This window comes from Balaenoptera musculus, chromosome 21, assembly GCF_009873245.2.
Source record: "Balaenoptera musculus isolate JJ_BM4_2016_0621 chromosome 21, mBalMus1.pri.v3, whole genome shotgun sequence".
Classification (NCBI taxonomy): domain Eukaryota; kingdom Metazoa; phylum Chordata; class Mammalia; order Artiodactyla; family Balaenopteridae; genus Balaenoptera; species Balaenoptera musculus.
The window spans coordinates 19,580,560-19,601,871 of record NC_045805.1 but is presented as its reverse complement, the minus strand read 5'-3'; the positions used below and the strand labels follow the sequence as shown (position 1 = coordinate 19,601,871).

The 21,312-nt window shown below is 35.3% G+C and overlaps 1 protein-coding gene across 3 annotated transcripts in view; it reads left to right on the top strand.

Annotated features, from left to right (window-relative positions):
- Positions 1-21,312, top strand: part of TUSC3 (tumor suppressor candidate 3) — a 192,623-nt gene that overhangs the window by 66,442 nt on the left and 104,869 nt on the right. For all 3 annotated transcript variants that reach the window (XM_036838913.1, XM_036838912.1, XM_036838911.1), the window contains exons 2-3: positions 1,145-1,314; positions 17,541-17,658. In XM_036838913.1, coding sequence (XP_036694808.1) covers positions 1,145-1,314; positions 17,541-17,658 — 288 coding nt within the window. The remainder of the gene's footprint in view (positions 1-1,144; positions 1,315-17,540; positions 17,659-21,312) is intronic.

Genomic DNA, 21,312 nt, shown 5'->3' with positions numbered 1-21,312 from the left:
CTCTAGGTGTCATATGTCTCATCAATTAAGATTTCATCTGTGCCTAGGTCCTTAGTCCTTCTTAAATGGCACAGTTGAAGCCTTTCTCTCCCAACCACTCATCCTTTCTCGATTTTCCAAGGCTAACAAATTTCTTGTAGGAATACAACCCTGTAGAGTTTTTTACTTCTCAGACTTTTTCAGGTAAAATGGACAATCTAAAGATTAAGAGCGTTCTGTACAGAGGCTAGAGTGTTACTTTCACTGTCACCCCACCCTGGAAGAGAATCTTCCTAGCCCCCAGCTCCATGGTACCATCTCGCCTCCCACCATCCCAGTGCCTGCTGCAGTAAGCCACTATCCTGACTTTTAGCACAGTAGATTTTTTCCTGTTTTTGATCTTACCGTAAGTAGAATCATGCAGTGCTCTTTTGTGCATACGTGTCTTTTGCTCAGTTTTGTCTTCATGAGGTCTCTCAAAGCTGTCTGCATGTTGATGCTTGCAGGGGAATTTAGAGTTGGGTTGAGGCTCCCATTCCGCCCTTGCTAGCGAGGGAGGAGGTGGAAGGGCAGTGTTTCATCTGTGGTGTTTGGCTAGGCCAGAGCAGTTAGTTTTTGTCTTACTAGGTCGCCCTTTTTTGTCCTTTGGGTAAAGAGAGCAGGCTTTTCTTGGGGTTATTTTTGTTTGCGTCCATTGGTGTTCTTGGATTGCCAGTGTCTCTGGCTACCAGTCTGGGATGGGTGAGGCTGAAACAAAACTCAGGGCACTCACCACCACGGCGCTCTTCATTTTGGGGTCGCCAGCCAGCCTTCCTTCTTCTTTCCACGTTTCAGAGCCTTCTTATGCTTGTCTTTCATATGACCAGAGTTTTTAGCTGTATTTGGTGGGGGATTAGGGAAAAGTGTATCTATTCCATCTTTCTGGAAGTGAAAGTCTATTTTACTTTTGATATCTATTTTTATAAACTTTTACAATTGTTAGGAAAAATAGATGAAATCTTTTATGCATATATGGTCAGTTAACAATGACTGTGTTCACCAAAACAAGAACTTTTAGCAGAAATGAATTTTAGGTAAAATATAATCCCATGTAATTCTTTTTACTTGAAGTACAAACTGAAGAATTTTAACCCTGTGTAAATTTAAATTCCTATGTTTATTGCAGAATCTTTTAGCTGAGAAAGTAGAACAGCTGATGGAATGGAGCTCCAGGCGCTCAATCTTCCGAATGAATGGTGACAAATTCCGAAAATTTATAAAGACACCACCTCGAAACTATTCTATGATTGTTATGTTCACTGCTCTTCAACCTCAGCGGCAGTGTTCTGTGTGCAGGTAATGTATTTATTTAAAAAATTAAAAACTATTATTGTATGATTATATGTTTGTTAGAGTTAAGATAAATGTATATAATAGAATTAAACACTTGTTCAATGTTGTAGTCAACTATAATTATGTGCATTTAAATGTAAGCTCAAAGTCATTGTTTTCTAGGAAATGACTTTGATAGGCTCCTATTTTTATATTATATAAAATATTTACTTGACCAATCCACATGTAATCATAAAACAGATTTTTTTATCTTTATGTCCTGTGTAAAGGTACATATGTTATAGAATTTGGTTCAAATATTGCCTTGTAGGTCACCTACATATATCTTAGGGGCAATGAAGTAGCCCCCTTAAACATACTCTGATTAAATAGTTTAATCAAGAGGACATACTCAAAGAAGTCTGTTTACTTTTCAGTACCCCTAATGATGAGAAATTTCTTCCTATGATATAGAAATTTCTTCCTATGATATGATTTGAAGAGAATGAAATATTTTTCAGTGGGAACATACCAAAGAAAGTTTTGGACAAGTATAAATATATATACAACAGTGCTTATTTTAAATTAAACTTTTTAAGTTTGAGATAATTATAGTTTCACATGCAATTCTAGGAAATACAGAGAAATCCTATATACCTTTTACTCAGTGACCCCCCCAATGCTAACATCTTGTAAAACTGTAGCACAGTTTCACAAACAGGATATTGGTATTGATACAGAACAGTTCCATCACAGTAAGAATCCCTCCTGTTGCCCTTTATAGCCACACCCACCCCATCTCCTCACCTCCTGAATTTATTCTCCATTTCTGTAATTTCATCATGTAAAGACTATTATGTAAGTGGAACCATATAGTATATGACCTTTTGGATTTGGCTTTTTTTTACTTATCATAACTCCTTCAAAATCCATCCAAGTTGTTGTATTTGTCAGTACTTCATTCTTTTTATTACTGAGTAATATCCTATGGTGTGGATGTACTGCAGTTTGTTTAACCATCCATCTGTTAAAAGACACCTGGATTGTTTCCAGTTTTTGGCTATTACAAATACAACTGTTATGGACATTCTTGTACAGGCTTTGTGTGAACTTAAGTTTTCATTTCTCTGAGATAAATGGCCAGAGAGTCTGATGGCTGAATTGCAATGGTAGTTGCATGTTTAGCTTTATCAGAAACTGCTAAAATGTTTTCCAGAGTGGCTGTATCATTTGACAGTCCCACCAGTGGTGTGTGAAGGACCTAGTTTTTCCATATCCTCACCAGCATCAGTGCCGTCATTGTTTTATTTTAGCCATTCCATGGGTATATAGTTTTAATTTGCGGTTTTATTTTGCATTTCCCTAGTGTAATGGTGTTGAACATCTTGTTGTTTGCTTTTTTGTCATCTGTGTTTCACCTCTTTAGTGAAATATCTTTCATGTCTTTTGCCTATTTCTAATTGAATTTTTTTTTACTGAATTTTGAGAGTTCTTTATATATTGTAGATACTAGTCCTTTGTCAGATATGTGGGTTTTTTGTTTTTTTTTTTTTAATTTTTATTTATTATTTATTTATTATGTTTTATTTTTGGCTGTGTTGGGTCTTCGTTTCTGTGTGAGGGCTTTCTCCAGTTGCGGCGAGTGGGGGCCACTCTTCATCGCGGTGCGCGGGCCTGTCACTATCGCGGCCTCTCATTGCGGAGCAGAGGCTCCAGACGCTCAGGCTCAGTAGTCGTGGCTCACGGGCCCAGTTGCTCCGCGGCATGTGGGATCTTCCCAGACCAGGGCTCGAACCCGTGTCCCCTGCATTGGCAGGCAGATTCTCAACCACTGCGCCACCAGGGAAGCCCAGATATGTGGTTTTTAAATATTTTCTCCTAGTCTGTAGTTTGTGTTTTCATTCTCATAACAAGGTCTTTTGCAGATTTTAATTTAGTGAGTCCAATTTATCAGTTTCCCCTTTTACAGATCTTACTTTTGTTGTCAAATTGAACTCTTTGCCTAGCCCTAGATCACAAAGTTCTATTTTTTTCTCTTATGTGTTTTTCTGAAAGTTTTATAGTTTGATGTTTTACATGTTGATCTGATCTTTGGGAGAAAGGATTCAGTCTTTCATCACTAAGTATGATACTAGGTGTAAGAGTTTTGTAGATGTTCTCTATCGGGTTGAGGAACTAGTTTACTGAGAGCTTTTGTCATGAATGGGTGTTGGATTTTGTCAGATTTTGGGGAGTCAGTTGTTACGCTTTTTCTTTTTTAGGTTGTTGATATGGTAGATTACATTGATGGATTTTCAATCGCTGAATCAGTTTTGCATTTTGGAATAAATCCCACTTGATTGTATTATATTCTTTTTATGTATTGCTGAATTCTATTTGCTAATATTTTGTTGAAGTATTTTATATCTAAATTCATGTCAGATATTGATCTATATTTTTCATTATTTTTACTGTCTTTGTCCAATTTTGGTATCACGCTAATACCTCATAAAATGTATTGGGAAATGTTCCCTCCTCAGTTATTTTCTGGAAGTGATTTGTGAAATCACACAGTTTTAGAAATTATGTTAATTCTTCTTTAAATGTTTGATAGAATTCTCCAGTGAAATCTTCTTGACCTGGAGATTTTAAATTACATACTCCATTTCCTCAGTTGTTAAGGACAATTCAGGTTTTCTGTTTCTTCTTGGCTGAACACTTTCTTTTCAAGAACAAACACTTGTAGCTCCACATTCAGACTCTTCACATTGTATATTCATCTGTAGACTTTAGGTTTCTAAACCATTTTGAACTTTAGTGGAAACCAAAATTTTTAGTAACATGGGCCAATGAAAAAAATAAACCAGTTTCTCTCAGACTAGCTTGCAGAAAGGTAATTTCAGTGTTTGGAAATTTTCATGAAAGATTTTTATCACAATCTAATAATGAGTGTATGTTGGGACATAGCTCAAAGTGGGTAGAAAAGATGAAAAGCAAAATATTTTGAAAAACACTATTTCAGATGATTCTGAGTTCCCCTCCTATCAATTTGAGGACCAGTACTTAAGTGGACATTAACATTTGTCAGAATTAGGTTAGCACTTAAGGACAGGGTATTTTATGTTTATCTAAGGGGTGCTGAAAAGCTCTCCTGAGGCAAAAATACCATCTTAGTTGGCATTTGGTATAACAGTTCAGATTCCACAAAAATATAAACTGTCCTCTGGCATCCTACAATACCTTTTATATTTTAGGGAGATCACTTCTTTGCTTCTAAAAATTGAACATATTGATCTCCTGTATTCACCACTGTTATGAAGAAATCTATTTAATTGATTATTATATTTTTTTGCAACTGTAACCTAGAAAGACTTTATTATCCAAGTATTTATTTCACAGTTACATATAATTGTATATATTTTGATAACATAAACCACAGCATACTGTTAAATGGTATATCCTTTAATAGTTTACTTAATTCATTATGTTGTTAAATGGTTAAATATGGACCCTCAATTTTTTAATGATGCTTAGCTCAAAATAACCTTTATTTACTTGTTTATTACAGCCTATTTTGTAATAAACTTTTAAATTTTAGAGTAGTTTAGATTTACAAGAGAAAAAGATTGAAGTTATTAGAAAAAGTTAATTCATGGATCAAGATGATGGTGAAGTTGTTAGAGGAGAAAGGAAGAGCCATGAAGGTTTAGAGGCAAATAAAAAGTGTAGAGCAGATATGTGCTTCCCATACCTAGACATTCTGGTTTAATTGGGTTTTTTTGGGGGGGGTCAACACTGACATTTTAAAAAACATGCTCTAGGTAATTCTAGTGTGCAGCCAGTATAGAGACAGGGAAGCTACGAAGCAGGTTCATGATTCACAGCTTTTTAAAATTTAATTTCGTTGAGGAACAATGGGAATGGATGAAGCCTTATTAGTTAATTGGATGACCATATAGCATTGACAAGGATCCTTTATGAAACTAGAATACTCAGATTTTTAGTGAAGAATCTCTAGAGTTAAATGATTTCTTCCCCAATACTCAGCAATTTGGGAGCAAGAACACCCTCCATAGGGATTAACCTGTTTGCTTTATTCTACAAAGTGGATTAATCGGCAAATATTCTGAGAATGCTAGTGAGAGTATATCTGAAATTTATAACTGTGGGTTAAAAGTTGGTTAGGGGGTCAAAGAAGCCAGGGGACAGCTGATAAACTAGGTGTGATACAATTAAGCTAGATTTTCACAAGAGTGAAGGAGAGGTTTTGTGTGAAAGGAGGACGGGGTTGAAAATTAGGAAGTTGTAAAGGGTTGATTAAATAAATGAGTAAATTGCTGAAGTATGATGTAGATGATTGTGGATATAATAGGGAAGCTTTAGGAATGATAAGGCTGGGGTCACATCTAGATTATAAACATGTATGTCGAAATAACTCAGGATTTTAATGGAACTGGAGAGGAAAAATATTAAGTGAGCTGAAAGAGGGATGTCTTGGAGTTTATTGGATGAGGTTGATAGATTTACATTATAGAGTAATATAAATTTAAAAGGAGGATCTGTTAAATAATCGTGGTTGAAAAGTGGTCTGAGATCTACTGTCATTGAGCCAAGAGAGTACCGAATGTGACCCATATGAGCAGAGTGAATGAAACAGATCTCAAAGGGACAACCAAGATGAAAAGGTAAAGAGGAGTTTCAAGAAAAATTTTCAAGAAAAAGTATTCAAATTATATTCTGTATTATAAATTAAGTGCCTCAAAGGGAGTTGTAGATTCATTGAGAAAGGCACTCTATCATCAGCAGTCATTTTTGTTTAAAAACTTGAATTCTCCTGGGTCCTTCTGTGTCAGTGTAATTTGGGACCATTTCTATAATACTGCTATAATTTTTTTATAATTCTGTAGAATCATTGACATGTTCATAGGTATAAGTTTAAAAGATTAGTGCTTTCCTTTGTGAGACTTTTTCTGCTTTTTTCTTTGAGAAAAAGTGAAATTTTCTTCTAGAGCTGACACACTTAAAGATTCTCCAGTTGCTTTTCTTTGCTGAATGGCTGATGAATGAGCCATTGACTTCCTTGTAAGCCCTCTTAGCAGATCATTCTGCTCTTCTTTCACAAAGTCAGTTTATTCACAAATCTCAGGATTCAATTCTCACCTTCCTCAGTGCACACATCAAACTCCTTGGCCAAATAAAGTTGTTAATTAAGACTACTCAATACAATTCTCACCTCCTGTAAGTGTTAACTCCAAACTTCCTTTATCAAATTGTACTATAAGGAATATTCCCCATAATTACTAAATCTTTTAGATGTATTCTACCACAAAGTCATCTCTTCCAGAATTCGCTAAAAATTCTAAGAACAAAATAACCTCTTCTAAGGTTATTTCTATTGTTCAATAGATGTAAGAAAAAACATCCAGATGAAGGAAAATCAAAAAGTACACGTAGAATCAAGCAGGGTGCACATACAATCAAAGGTTGGTAATGTATTGGAAGTTAATATATTGTTGGACTTCAAATAAATGAAGAAATGATTAGTAATTACAAAGTTATTTTAAAGAGGAGGGAGAATAAATTATTACATTGATATATTAGATATTAACTGGCTAACATCTTTTCTTCTCTAAATAAAATGATTGTTTATTATGTATAAACTATTTGGGCAGTCCTGTGTTAGGTCATTTATATATATATAATATCTCATGTCATTCTCACTACTCTAAAAGGTAGGACTGAAAAAAAATCCATGTTTTAGATGACAACATCAAAGCTGAGAGGTTATATAATTTACGCAAAGTCACAGAGCTAATACCTGTCAGGGTTGGGACTTGTGACTCCAGAGCTAGTAAGTTTAATGCTTTCCTTAAGTGTACATATTCATTATTGCTTCTACCCTGTGAACTGTAATTTGCATTTTGCATTCCCAACTAAGATTATTAATCTTTTAGTGCAGGGATCCATCAGCCAGCATTCCTTAAACTCATTAGATCATGAAAAGCTTTCATTCAGATTAGCATTTCATAGCAAGGGCTGGTGAGGTGGAGATAGCTGGCCAAGACCATGTGGAAGAGCACATCAGCCTTTTGTTTCATTACAGTGAAGTCGTATCTCTTAGGAGATTCAGTTCTAAAGTGAGCACATAATGTGAGAATCGTTCATAGATAAAATTACCCTGTCCATCTCTTAATGCACTGGTAAGTGCTTTCTAAATGGTTTTGGGATTACAACCCTTATCGTTTCCTTTAGTCCTTGGATAATATTTCTCTGTGGCCTTAATTCTTAAGTTTTTCTAATATGTCTGGCTACCTGGACAAAGTATTTCACTTCTTTGTCAAAGACTGGCAAACTCTCATGCCATTCACACATTCTTTGCCTGGCTTGGCTAATACGTGAGGACTGTTTCAGACTTGACTGAATCCGTGACCAGTTTAATATAAATGATGTTTTAGGGTTATTGCTGAATGCTGTCTAGTTTAATTATTTTTTTAGGTCGAAGGGATGTGATTTAAGTTCACTGTATTAAATTTCCTCCTAGGTGTGTCTTCCTCAGATTGGATAATCCCAACTCTTTTACAATGAATAAGTGGATGTTTTCAATGAACTTTCATTATCTATGCGACACTGTAGCATTCTCTGAGCTCTATTTTCTATATTATTTGTATATAAAGTCCAGCTTTAGTCACCCATCTTATAATTTCAAACCTACAGAAAATTGAAACAGTAGTACAAAGACACCAGTCTACACTTTACCAAGATTTCACTAATTATAACATTTTGCCACATTTGATTTTGCTCATTGCCTTAAAGAAAGACACATAAGCATTGTGAGTTTACGTTTTATTCTCGGTCTTACTGGGGACTATATATAGCCTGGGAGACAGCCACTCAGTTAGTCCTGAGGAAACTGCTCTGAAGAGGTAGGGGAGGGGCCAGTTTATAAATTTTTTTGGTTAGGAAATAACATGCAGTCTTGGTAAAAGCAATGACACACATCTTGGTAAAAGATCACTGCTAATTCCAAAGAACAGGTGTATCCAGTTAATGATTTAGTGCTTTGCTATGTCTGGGAAGATGCAAGAATCTCGGGTCATTGAAATTCTTCCTGAGATAATGTGTCTAACTATCTAAGGGCCTGTTTATCCAAAGCACACGGCGCCTCACCCTGTTTTTCATCCTGAACTCCTCTTGGTACACTGTCTGTGGGTGGCTGCAATGGTTGCGACTTAACCCCTGTGGAAGTGGGTGATGACAGATGCTCTTTGTTCTTCTTTGTTCACATTCTTTTAAGTATAAGTAAAAAATGAGTCACATACCAGCAAATGTACTTTTAAGTTGTAGACATCTTGAAATACCACTGCTAAATATTTCAGTTTGCATATTTTAATACGACATTCTTACCTAATCAGAATACCATTATTACTTTTAAGTGAAATGGCATTAATTAAATGACATAATCTGCTTTTTTAAAAAGTACTATAGCAGTTATTTGTGTACTTCTTATTGCATCCTATCAGGAGGCACATAATGTTAGTTCTTTCAAATACCAGTGATGAGATCGATCACTTGATCAAGGCGGTGATCATCACATCTTTCTGTTGTACAAGTATATCTTTCTCTTGTAATAAGTGTTTGGGAGAGATGAATGGGTTAAGAGGGGGGACACTTGGAGATAATGTGACTATCCTGTTTCTTGGCACTTTTTACCCAGTGATTGTAACATCCATTGATAATCTCTGCCTGAATTTGATATTACATTGATGATTGTGAAGGGGTGATTTTTAAACATTGTCATTGCTTTAACATTAATTAGTTGGTATTCTTCTATAAATGAGAGCTTTTCTTTCCTCCATTTGCCCTTCTGAGTATCTCAATGCAAAGATTCTTTTTTTTATTTACTAATCTGTTGCTGTGATTATTCTTCTTCAGTGTTCAAGTTGCCCTAAATTTGATCAGTGGAAACCAACTCCTGTGTCATTACATGCCTCTGTTAGTCTTTGCTTTCTGGCTCAACAAAATATTCTAAGCCTACTTTATATACTTTCCCTGTTATGGAACTGCAAGAAGCATTTTTTTCAAGGAGTCCTTCGTCTTTTTGGTAGGAAATGATATTTAGAAAGCAAGAACTGGGCAAGTTATACTGTTTACTGCTGGGATAGTATCATTGCTTTCAGCCTTTTTTAGTAGATAGAGCTAGGATGTGTGTATGTGTATACGTACACATACATACATACATATATGCATACACACATATATAAATGACTTTAACTGGATATCTCCTATTCCAAGCTAACATTGTAGGGTTTTTCCTCTATTTTCCCTATTCCATAGTTTTATCTCCTTTCTCCAAAATGAAAACCTGGATCCCAGCAATATTGGTGTATTTGCTCATTTGCTCTCCCTTTCAGTGCATATAAAATAGTTTTAGAATTACAACACCAGTATGATCTCTGAAAACAAATCATGAACTAGACTTCCTAGTTTCTGCACAGTTCCTTTCTTCTTTTAGCTATGTGTCAGTTTTCTTAGCATACAACCTTTTAAGCTTTTTTGTATGTTAGTGTTACCATTTTTCTTAAGAGAACAAAAATTCTGCTGACTCATAAACTGAGTTGCTACTATGCATGTTATATACAGTTTAATATCTCTTACGTTCATATACATTTTTGCTGTAATATATGTGTTGGAATCGCATGTTCACCTTAGAACTGTTTTCCAAAGAAAAAAATAGATGCTCAGAAAACATAGGCGTAATGGACACAATATCTTTATCTGGCAAGTAGTGAATTACACAGAGCCAGTTACAAAGTGGTAGTTAACTGTGGATTCTTCAGCTCTTCAGAGGCATTGGGTCTATTTAATATATTTCAGTATATTCAGTAGGGTCCTGAATACTTGTAGCACAACCAGAGAGAAATCACTGTTGAAATCTTTGTGCAGGGTGTTGTTTACCAGTTTTTTTCTCTTCAGGGTATCAGAACCATAAGTAATGGATGGTTCCACTCACACCAGATCTCTCTCTCTGTATCACTATCTATAGAGATTGAATAATTTGAGGTTTTATGAAGATACACTTTGGAATATCCATGCAATATATAGTTATATCTATGTATAATTTATCATAAAAATATAAATAAAAGGCATACATAGAGATTTTAATATGAATCTTATTTTACAAGAAGTTTGATTAACATTAAAAAGAGAAACCATATTTCTTTAAAAATCCCTTCAAGGCCATAAAAGATAAAAACTACATTCATCATGGGAGCTATATTAAATATATACAACTATGGATGAGTTAATAATCCTTTTTAGTTTTACATAACCCTTTAAAAAGGATTATAAACTGTTATAGCATTTGGATTGATTTTTTTCTTGTTTCCATAATAAAAAATTGAGAAGATTTAATATAAGAGTTTTACCAGAACTGTGCCCTGCAGTTACTGCTTAAGCCTTCCTGGATGCTTTGCTGCAGCTTGACTGCCCTCTTCAGGCTGCATGTTAATAGATTAGAAAAATTTACAGTGTTCCTTCCATTCATAAAGTTACGTCTCTAATGTTCCTATGAACTATTAAAACAGAATAATACTTTTTTAGCTAACAGTGTTGGAAATGTGCTTATTTAAGTGCTAGGAGCATTTGTGGTTTTCAACTTTCAATTTCAGATGGCAGTGAAGTTTGAAGGGTTCTAATAAGCATTAGTGACACCTTTGCTCATTAGTCTCAGCTGACACAAACATATGCAAGAAGCCAGTCACTTTCTATGTCATTAGTTAGGCTTCTTCTAGCCCCTGTTAAGCATGAAGAAGTTGGAATATGGAGAGAGAAGAGATGATGGAGTAGTTAAGTTTAGAGAACAGGGTTTATGTTATTGGGGCATATTCCTTCTAACCAGTCTTTTTTACCCTAAATAGATATCATCAACATTGAAATATGTTTTTCTCAGGCTTATTGAATTATTTCTAGTGACAACCAGATCTGGTCTCTAGTCCTATTGCTACTAAATTACCTTCAACAGAAGAAAGCCCCCATTTACCTTGTCAGTAGTAAATTTTCTCTGAGTATTGTATTTGTGTTGAAAAAATGTAATTTGCTTAGCTCCCCTGGAATTCTTTATGCCAACAGATAGATTCCTAACTAGAAGCAAGATGTGTAGAAAATTTTGCTCGTTGCTTTGGTGCTCTAGATTCTAAAGGAGAATATGTAAGAAATAGGTCATATCTTCATTTATATAGTATTTTAATAGCCGCATATATTTTCCCAACTAGACCAGTATAGTAACATTCTGAGTGGTTTACAAACATTTATTTTCTCCTCCTCTAATACATTATGCACACTGTTGCCAGATACAGCTTTCTTAATTAGTATTTTGCATAATCCACTTCTTTCAAAACACTTGTAGGAGTTGTTCATTATTTACAGAATAAAGTCAAGATCTTATTTATCTTTCTCCTGGAAGAGAGCTTCCAGTCTATTCTTTCCTTATTTTCTAACATGAAACTTAGTTCTGTTATTTGACTACATAATATACATTTCAGACTGGGTAGTCTCTGATTATACTACTTCTGTTGCCTTCATATTCTCTTCCTGTCCTTCCTTGATTATTATAATTTTAGTCCTTCCATTCTTTTCTGAATATTTTCACATTCACACTTTGTCCAGCTGCTCCAATCCACTGTGATCCCATTCTCTTCTGTATGCTGTATAGCATCTACAATCTGCATTCTTTTTTCAATATATGTATCTTACTTGTGTGTTAGTGTGTGTCTATTCTGTTCTCTGACAGGCTTCTTAAAGGCGGAGACTGTGAGGTATACTTTTTTTATTATTGCAGCATATATTAAAACGCTGAATAAACATCACTGATGATTAAGATCTAGATTTTATATTTCATATGAAATTGATTTAGGAACATGACGTTAGGAGATGATTTAGTCATTATAATCTTTCAAATCAAGACCACTGTTCCTTTGACAAATACCATATATTTGTGATGGTACAAAGATTTAAGGTGTTTCTTTTTTTCTTCCTAAGACCACCAATACTGTGAAGCAAATTGGCCTTAAGAGAGACATTAACCTGTGACATAAATCTGACTAAGTGGGCTTTTAGTCAGACTGTCCAGAATTCAAAATCTCTAATTTAGTATTATTTAGTTTTAGGGTATATGTAATATATTGACTCTTTAGGAAAGTATATTATTCATCATCAAACCTTTATTAAATGCCTATTCTGGACTAAGGCCTAGCCACCGAACAATCACCGCATAAACATAGTATGCATAAGCAGAACAGTATATGCATACAATAAACAGCGCTGCACAGAAGCTGAGAATTTCCATTTCTGACAGTTGCCCGAAGCATTATAGATAATTGAAGTGGCTTCTGAAGGAGGGGCATTCTTGAGCAAGCTTTTGAAAGAAGGGAGGACATTTTAAGCAGAGGATTTAATGATTTAAAGCTTAAAGAATGAACACAGGGTGTCACAAAACGGAGAGACCCTTTGAGCGTGTGGTATGTTCCTATGGATACAGACTGTAGATGTAAATTGTGGCCAGGGGATAGGGGCTTTTGTCTTCTCTTCTGCCCATGGTCTTCATTATATAGGCAGTGGGGAACTCTTTAGGACTTTGGAACAGAGGATAGAACCCACAGTTGATTATTAGGAAATTAAACTGAGGAAGTGGATGGTGTAGAAAACAGAGTTTGAAGGCAAAATGAATTCATCCTCTTTGACCCCTCAATACCACTTATCACATTTTCTTGTTTTATTTTCTTCAGAGTATTTCTAACTATCTGACATTTTGTGTATACTCGTATGAGGCATCTTTTTCTCACTAGAGTGGATTCTCCTTGAAGTCAGGGCCCTTGAACTTATTATTCAGTCCTTCATTACCTGACACATTGTTGGCACTAATATATATTTGTGGAGTGAATTAATGAGTGAATGAATGTATACTTAGTAGACTCCAGTAGGTCTGGGGTAGGTTATAACATTATAGGGGAAAAAAGTTCAAGATTATCCCACTCTTATGTCATTCCATAAGATACTATATACATATGTTGAATACCAAAATTTGATAGTATTTTTCCTGTGTATTTTTCAAAATGAAGCATTTTCATTTCTCAGAGCATCATTATCATAAGATTGCCAGTTTTTGCAGATGTGCCATTTCCCTAAGTTTCATTTTAAAAGTTAAAATGTGCTTTTGTGTAAGATGCTCTTTTGTGTAAAAATAAACTGTTTTCTTAATTGTTATGCTATCGTTTTAATGATTTTTTTTAAGGACGCACTGGTCTCTTAAGGTTCATTAGTACAGAGACGTTCAGATCTACTTAATCGTCAGTGCCAATTCACCGTGAGACATTACTATACATTTTTGCTTTGAAAATCAGTGATGAATAATTAATTACCTGTAATATTATATTCCATATGACAAAAATCAAATCAGATTTTAGGGCTCCTATTGGTCCTAACTCTGCTTTTATTTAGGGTTGGAAGAGGAGCCGTGAGGCGCTGTTTTAAATAGATGAGGGAGGGTGTAAACTATGTAATCCGCGTGTATGCCTCCAGGAAACAGAGAGCATGTTCTCATTTATATCACAGCCTCATTTCTCCAGCATCTTAAATTCTTTCCCTTCCTAGCCCTCGTGCTTGCTCTTCCTGTTCCCCGAAACGTTCATTCTCTAGCTCTTTTCAGCGATGGCTTTTTCTCATCCTTGGGATTTGAGCATTAGTGTCGCTTCATCTGAGAAGCCTTTTATGACTGTGTCATCTGAGTAGATCCTCCATTGTTTTCTGTAATACAATTCCATGTAATTTTTTTTCTCAGTGTATATCTTACCTTTTAATGATTTTCGTTTATTTGGTTGGTTATTATATGTCTCCTCACTAAAACGTCAACTCCATGAAAGCAGAGACCTTGGTGATTAGCTCACTTCTTGCTATTAGGTGCTCAGGTTAAATCTTATTTAACCACCAAAGTTTTAAAAGTTTTTGACTATTTCATTGAACAGATTCAGAATGTATACAATATAGTTTCTGCCTAGTGAGCGCAGTGCAGTCTCAGGCTGATCTTCACAGTGGTCGGTTTTTGTACTGTGCTCTCTTAAAACGTGCCCTTAAGGTCTTTATGCTAAGTGACCTCAGATTATAGCCTTGTTCATATTTAGCCCACTTAAATATATTTTAATCATAGCACTGTTATGTGCTCCTTGTTATTAAAAAAGGGCCTAGAATGTCCCTAGCCCTTGCACTCACTTAATTGCAGACTTAGCCACAGGCAATCACTGTTCTTCCTTTGTGTTTTTTTCTTCTGGTGTTTTTTTCATACCTCTAAACGTTAGTCTTATATATTTCATGCAGTAGACCTGATCTTTACATTTCTGGCTCTAATAGGTGAGGATTTAACTCATCTCACCCCTTATCGTTTTTATAGTTTTCTTTTATTATTGTAAACAGTAAATAGCGTTCTTCTATTTCTTGTTCATAAGTGTAAGTGATATCTCTTGATTCCCTAAGTCGACGATTAGCAAGTACACCTTCTCCCTCCCTTTTACCTACCAAATCCTGTTACCTGTACTTCTGTATTGTCATAGTTGATAGCTCTTACGTTCTGTACTGTAACCGTCATTACATCTGTGCTCTGTCTGTAGGTTGACTTACTGTTTCCACAGAAATAGCGTCAATTGCAAAGTAATAGGTTTTTATTATGGTTCCTTTTCCACAGTGCTGTTGTTTATGACCCCCGCCCTGACGCAAAAGAAAATGTTCAAAATGACTACCTTTTCCCATCACCTAGCAATCAAGATTATGATACATTTTCATTTTCTTCTTCTTTGGACCTTGCCTTTTAGATTCATTTTGTTGTTGTTGTTTTTCCTGTCGCAGGACCACATGTGCCTAACGATAGTCTGGACATCGTGCCACTCTTTCTAATTGTAATGGTTGCTTAGAATTGGTTCTCTTCATCTTGAAGTCCAAGTAAATTCCTGTCCTGATTTGTATTTCATAGCTTCGTAGTTGGATCACAGCTTTCTTACACATCTTCCACCTTTCTTACTGCATCATATTTCTAGTTGCCCCTTTACCTTCCTTACAGTTCTTCTATCACACTCTCATTTTTACCATTTCTATCAATTATAGCCTAAGGTAATTTCATATGACTTACATTTCTTCAAACGTGTTTATTTCAAACTTAATCTATCGTTCGGCTTGATATACAATTCTAGATTGAAAATCACATGCCCTCAAAAGTCTGAAGGCGTTACTCTGTTATCTGCCAGCCTGTAGTGCTGCTAATAACCAGTCCAATCCCGGTCTCACTGTTTGCCTTTGTTAAGTACTTTTTTTTTTTTTTCCTGAAAGTTTTTAGGATCTTCTTTTTATCCATAGTGTTCTAAAATATCACAATATGTTGGTCTTTTCTTATTCCTCTTATTCAGAACCTGGGAAGTAATTTTAGTTTGAATACCTAGTCTCCTTTAATTGTATTATGTTTCCAGAAAATTTCCTTTGTCTCTTCTCTTCCTGGGGCTCCTTCTGTTTGAAGGTTGGGCTTATTGGATTATGTGCCTAGGTCCCTTTCTCCTTCCTCCCACCAATGTAGTCCACCTGTGTCCTTTTTGTTCTTTGAATTTGATTTAACTCTATCTTCTAATATTGGTGTTTAATTTGAGAAATCATATTTTCTATTTACAAGTGCTCACTCTTTTACTTTCTTTGCTCTTTTTTTTTTTTATATGGCATTGTTATTTTTTTGTGAATACTGTTGGGAAAAGCAACAGTATGATCATCCTGCCATGGGCTCTGATGATCCTGCATGTTCTTGCTGGGCATGCCAAGAATGCAAAGGGTTGTGTGTGCGGTGACAAGCCTTGAGGAGTGACATTATGTGTTTCACTGAACAAAGCATGGGGTTTATCATCATGTGCTATAAAAACAGTAAGTCCTCCAAACTCAGTATGGCTCTCCTGTAACACAGTGAACTGTGTGTGCAGGTATTCAGGAAGGGCCTTTTGTGCCACCCCATGAACTTGGCATGGGGAACTGATGCAAACAAACACGAAGAATAAAGTCCTTTAGGTCTCTAACCCAGGAGTCTCATGGCTTCTGCCAGCATCCATGAAACGGTAACAGGCTAGCTCGTTAGCAAGATGAAATCTCAGACCCAGCATCTCTGCTGCTTCTAATCCAGTATTTTTCCTAGCTTCTCCTTGTACTGCAGTCTTCTCTGAGATTGTAACTTCCTCCATCAAAACGTTTCCACCAGCCTTATGTTTTCCAGATAGTTCTTGAAATCGCTTATCTGTTGCTGACTTCACTCCAAGTCTTTTTGTGACTGTGGGGTTATACCTTTTTATATCTATACTTCTTTTGGGAGAGACTCCCCAGATCTCCTGTGAATAGTCAACCGTATGGAAGAAGCCCCCTCTCTCTCTTTTTAAAATTAAAGTTTTAGCAATCACTGTTGCTTCTTTTTCCATGACTGTACCTACATCCTTCTAGCAACACCGTTTCTTTATTTCTACTCCCTGCCTTCACCTAAAAGTAGAGCTTTAGTATCTGGCATATCAACAAAATGTCCAATAGAAACAAATTCAAAATAGGAGTAAATATGCTCTTAGAGAAGAGCTTGTTTGTGGCATTTGGTTTAGCTACTCAAATTTTTGCTTACTTTTAGGTGTGAATGTAAATGCATTTTTAGATAGATGGAATATATAAAGGTGCAGTACAACTGTATTTACAGTTTTAAAACATATATCCATGATTTTTATTTCTCCGTTAAAGTGAATTCCAAAATTCTTAAAAATTGCTCTGTGCCTTTTACTAAAAATCATCAGAAGATTTAAGTTATATGTATAGGAAACGGCACAAAATGATTTTATCCCCTGTAATAAGAGTTGTCGGGCTTCTTATTTAAAGGGTCAGGATGGGCTTCTTTGCCCACACACTTTCTATTAGAACTCCTCCGCTCTGCCCTTATGTAGCGTAATAGCAAACGTAGCAGTAAGTAAGGGAATCAGTGTGGCTGTGATGCAGTATCCCTTTATTCACGAATGATAAAGTTTGAATTCTGTATAATTTTTACATGTCATGGAATATTCTTTTTATTTTTTTACCTCTGTTTAAACTATAAAATCTACTCTTAGCTTGCAGTCCATACTAAAACAGGCCAACTCTTGCCCCAGAATTACCTGTTTCATTAATAGCTTTGTTAATGTTGGAATACTCATAATGTTTCTACTCTGTCCCATTATCCTTATCAGGCAAGCTAACGAAGAATATCAAATACTGGCGAACTCCTGGCGCTATTCCTCTGCTTTCTGTAACAAACTCTTCTTCAGTATGGTGGACTACGATGAGGGGACAGATGTTTTTCAGCAGGTAAAAGAGTTTCATTTTAATAACGTATTTAATAGAGTTAGTTATGATTGCTGCATCTTTGCCAGATAAAAATACAATTCAGCGAATACAATTAGTTATTAATTATGTGATCTGATTACAGTAATTACAGTCAATGTTATCTTTATCAGTACATAGTTTTTGCCATTAGTGAATAAACACATTTTGACTTTTCCATTGTAGAGGAAGTATGTTTTTTCAGCATACAGTGGCAGTTTACATGCATTAGCCTTATTCTGATATTTAATTGTATGTGGTTTGGGTGGTATTTTGCATAAATTTGTGAAATTTTATGTAAGATTCAGTGTACGTTTTACTTAACCTTTATGCTGTTTTGGGGGGATATAAGGCCTTTAAGGGGGTAATTAAGGTTAAATGAGGTCATAAGGATGGGACCCTAACCCAATGGGACTCACGTCCTGCTTCCTATAAGGATACCAGTCCTATTGGAATTTGTCGTGATTACATCATCATCGCTAACATTGAGTCCTTATAAGTCCAAGGACTCTTCTAAGTACTTCGTGTGTTTTCTTTCATTTAGCTTCATAACAATCCAAAGAGAAGTATGTTGTTTTTATCTCTATTTCATAGATGAGGAAATTAAGGTATGGAGAGGTTAACATCACTTGTCCAAGGTTACAGAGTTAGTATATGGAGATAATAAAATAAAATGGTGATAGAATTTGAGCTCAGCTGTCTGGCTTCTTGATCCCTACTGTTACCCTGCAGTTATTAATTTCTTGTATTTATCACTACTTGATCATGCCTTTCAAATGTAAAACTTAGTGCCATACCCAGCATTGATTAGTTTGGGTATCTTGGTCTATTTTATTTTTCTCACATGTGACACTCTGGTGCAGTTCTTTACCACATCATGGAAAAGTATTTAGTTCTGTAAAGACTCAAGCTAATTGTAAATGGTCCATTAGTAAGTGTTGCTGCTTACTTGCTTCCAGATTGATAATTCATTCTTCTTTGACAGTTTCTAGTTAAATAGGATAAATTCTCTCTTTTTGCCTTCAATACCCTTTACCCTTGGGCTTTCCTATTAGTATTCGTCATTTATTTTTTCCTTATAAATTTGTTTTACCTTTTGGGTATGTTTTCTTTTGTCCATCTATTCAGGAAGTATTATTGAACTGGTGAGAAAAACATACATAGTTCTTCCCCATAAGGAGCTTATAGACTAGGGAGCTAATAATATAAAAATAAAGAAAAACACATAAACATAAATGTGTAATTTCAAATAACCGTGTAAAAGTAAATTACAGTGCTATAACATCCAAATATTTTTTCATGTAATTTATAGGTCTGTGTAGAATCTCAGGAGACTTGGCCTTAGAGATCATTAGATGGAAGTGCCATATATATAGCATTATGGTATATACATGAATGTACATATTAATAATTGTACATTAATGTATTAATGAATATATATGTTCACTCAGTATACACATGAATCCTCTCTGCCATCTTAGAAAACAGTCACCCAGGTCCAGTCTGATTGCTAGAGCAGAGGCTTCAAGCCCAAACGTCTACCCTGGCCAGGCCTGGAAGCTGAATGAGGGAAACCAGTTACATGAGTTTAGTTTCATTATGGGAATCTTTGTTTATGTACATACTTAGTATATTAAAAACATTAGTTCTTCACTTGAATAATTAAATATGTTCCCTCCTATCTTTATTAGAACAAAATCTTTCTTGGTCTTTTTTAAAAAAATAAATATTTAATGGAAACACTCAAATTTCACTTTTTTCCTAACTGCTGTAAGAAGTAAAATCAGCAGAATGCCATGCAGCTGACCGTTGGTTTCACTGGCATGGGTGGGGCTACAGCGGACTGGACAGGACCAGCCGACCCAGTGAGGGAGATGCATCTCAGCTCTCTCTCTAGTGGAGAAATGCAGGCCAGTGGAGCTAGAGCTGTTTTTCAAGTAGAGACCCAAATAATGAATTTTTATATGAAATTTCTCTATCTTTAAAATGTTGGCAGCTAATTCGGATTAAAGAAAACCAAACAAAATTGTGGGACAAAGTAATCCTTCCTTTGTGCTAGGTACTGACTGTATAGCCTGCCAGTATATAAACATATAGATATACTGTTAGATATAATTGTTGAGTTCTTTTATATGCTTTAAACATTTTTTTTAACTTTGGCATAGATATGAGAGTTGAAGTCAAGATTGTTTTTAATTGAAAAATTTCCTCAGGTTAATTTTGAATCAGCAGAATTCCAAACATAGCACTGCTTTGTTTTTCCAAAACCTAGCCCCTGGCTTAGCAATGGGAGTTTTCATTTTAAAATGCAGAAGTGCATAAAAGTTATAGCTGCTAATGATTTTTATGGGGAATTATAATCTACAAAAATAGGGAAGTGTATATTTTGTTTTACTTGGGAACTACTAAGAGATTCTTAATGCGTATGTTTTCTTTCTTGCTAACTACCGAATCACATTTTGTTGAAGTGCTCTCTCTAAACTGATGTCTTAAAGCACTGTCAACACTGTCACTGTGGTGTCTGGATATGATATTAAGAACAAGTGCAGAAATTTGACAATCTCTGGCTTGTTGGAGACTTGTTTGGAAAGTAAATTATATGTGATTCCCATGTGATGGCTGAGGCTAAGTGTCTGACAGCAGGCCAACAAGTTAATGATGTGTTAGAAGGCGCTCTGCACTAGCAATCAGGAGTGTGTTGTACCCTGCTTTGTGTAGCCTTGAGAATTTGTATATTTTAATTAAGATGAAAGCTTTGAGTTATATTTTTTTAACTCTAAAATTCTAGGATGCGAAGTCTTAGCGTGGAGTTTCTGATTGTTCTAATGCAGGGACTTCCTCTCCCTGAATCTTACACTTACATATTGGCTGTCACTATCTCTTGTGCATCTGTCAGGAAACACGTGAACAAAGTGTGGAGGGGGAGAAAGCACAGGGAAGAGAGGACTTGGTGACTGTGTTTTGTTCAATTTAATAAAAATTACTAAATGTCCGTAACATGCAGGCCCACAGCTGGTACTGCTGTATCTTTACCTTGATGACAGCAAGCATGATCTGATGTTTGTTGTTACTTCAATTTGCTTTTTATTCTCATTATTGGGGAATGCTGAACTATATATTGGAAGTCAGGGCCAAAAATCTCTTTGCCTTTCATTTGAAACATTTTTCATAATTCTTGGGCAGCAAGAATTTAATCTGTATGTATGTTTTGCAGTTTACTCCTCAATGCAAATTAACCTCATATTTGTTTTTAGCTATTATATTGTTTATAATAGTGTTTTATTCAGTATACTTTTCAAATGGAGCTTGCCTTTAGAAAATAGTTATGAGATATAACCATTTTGAGACAGTTGAAATAATAGAGGAGTTGAACAAAAGTCTTTAAAGTTTTAACAGAGAAGTCAATATACTTGAAATTAATTACATGATATATTTATATCTTTCATCAAATGCTGGTCCTTTTTCTTTAATAACTGCTTGCTTAAGAAGTGAAAACAGTCCCTGTACCACCAAATTACAGTGTTTCTATTTTGCACTTTGAATCATTTCATTCTTTAGTTGTAGAACTCTAGAAAATAAAGAAGGAAATGGCCGATGAAATAGATGATGCAGCTGAGAATATGAATGATGCATGTTAAA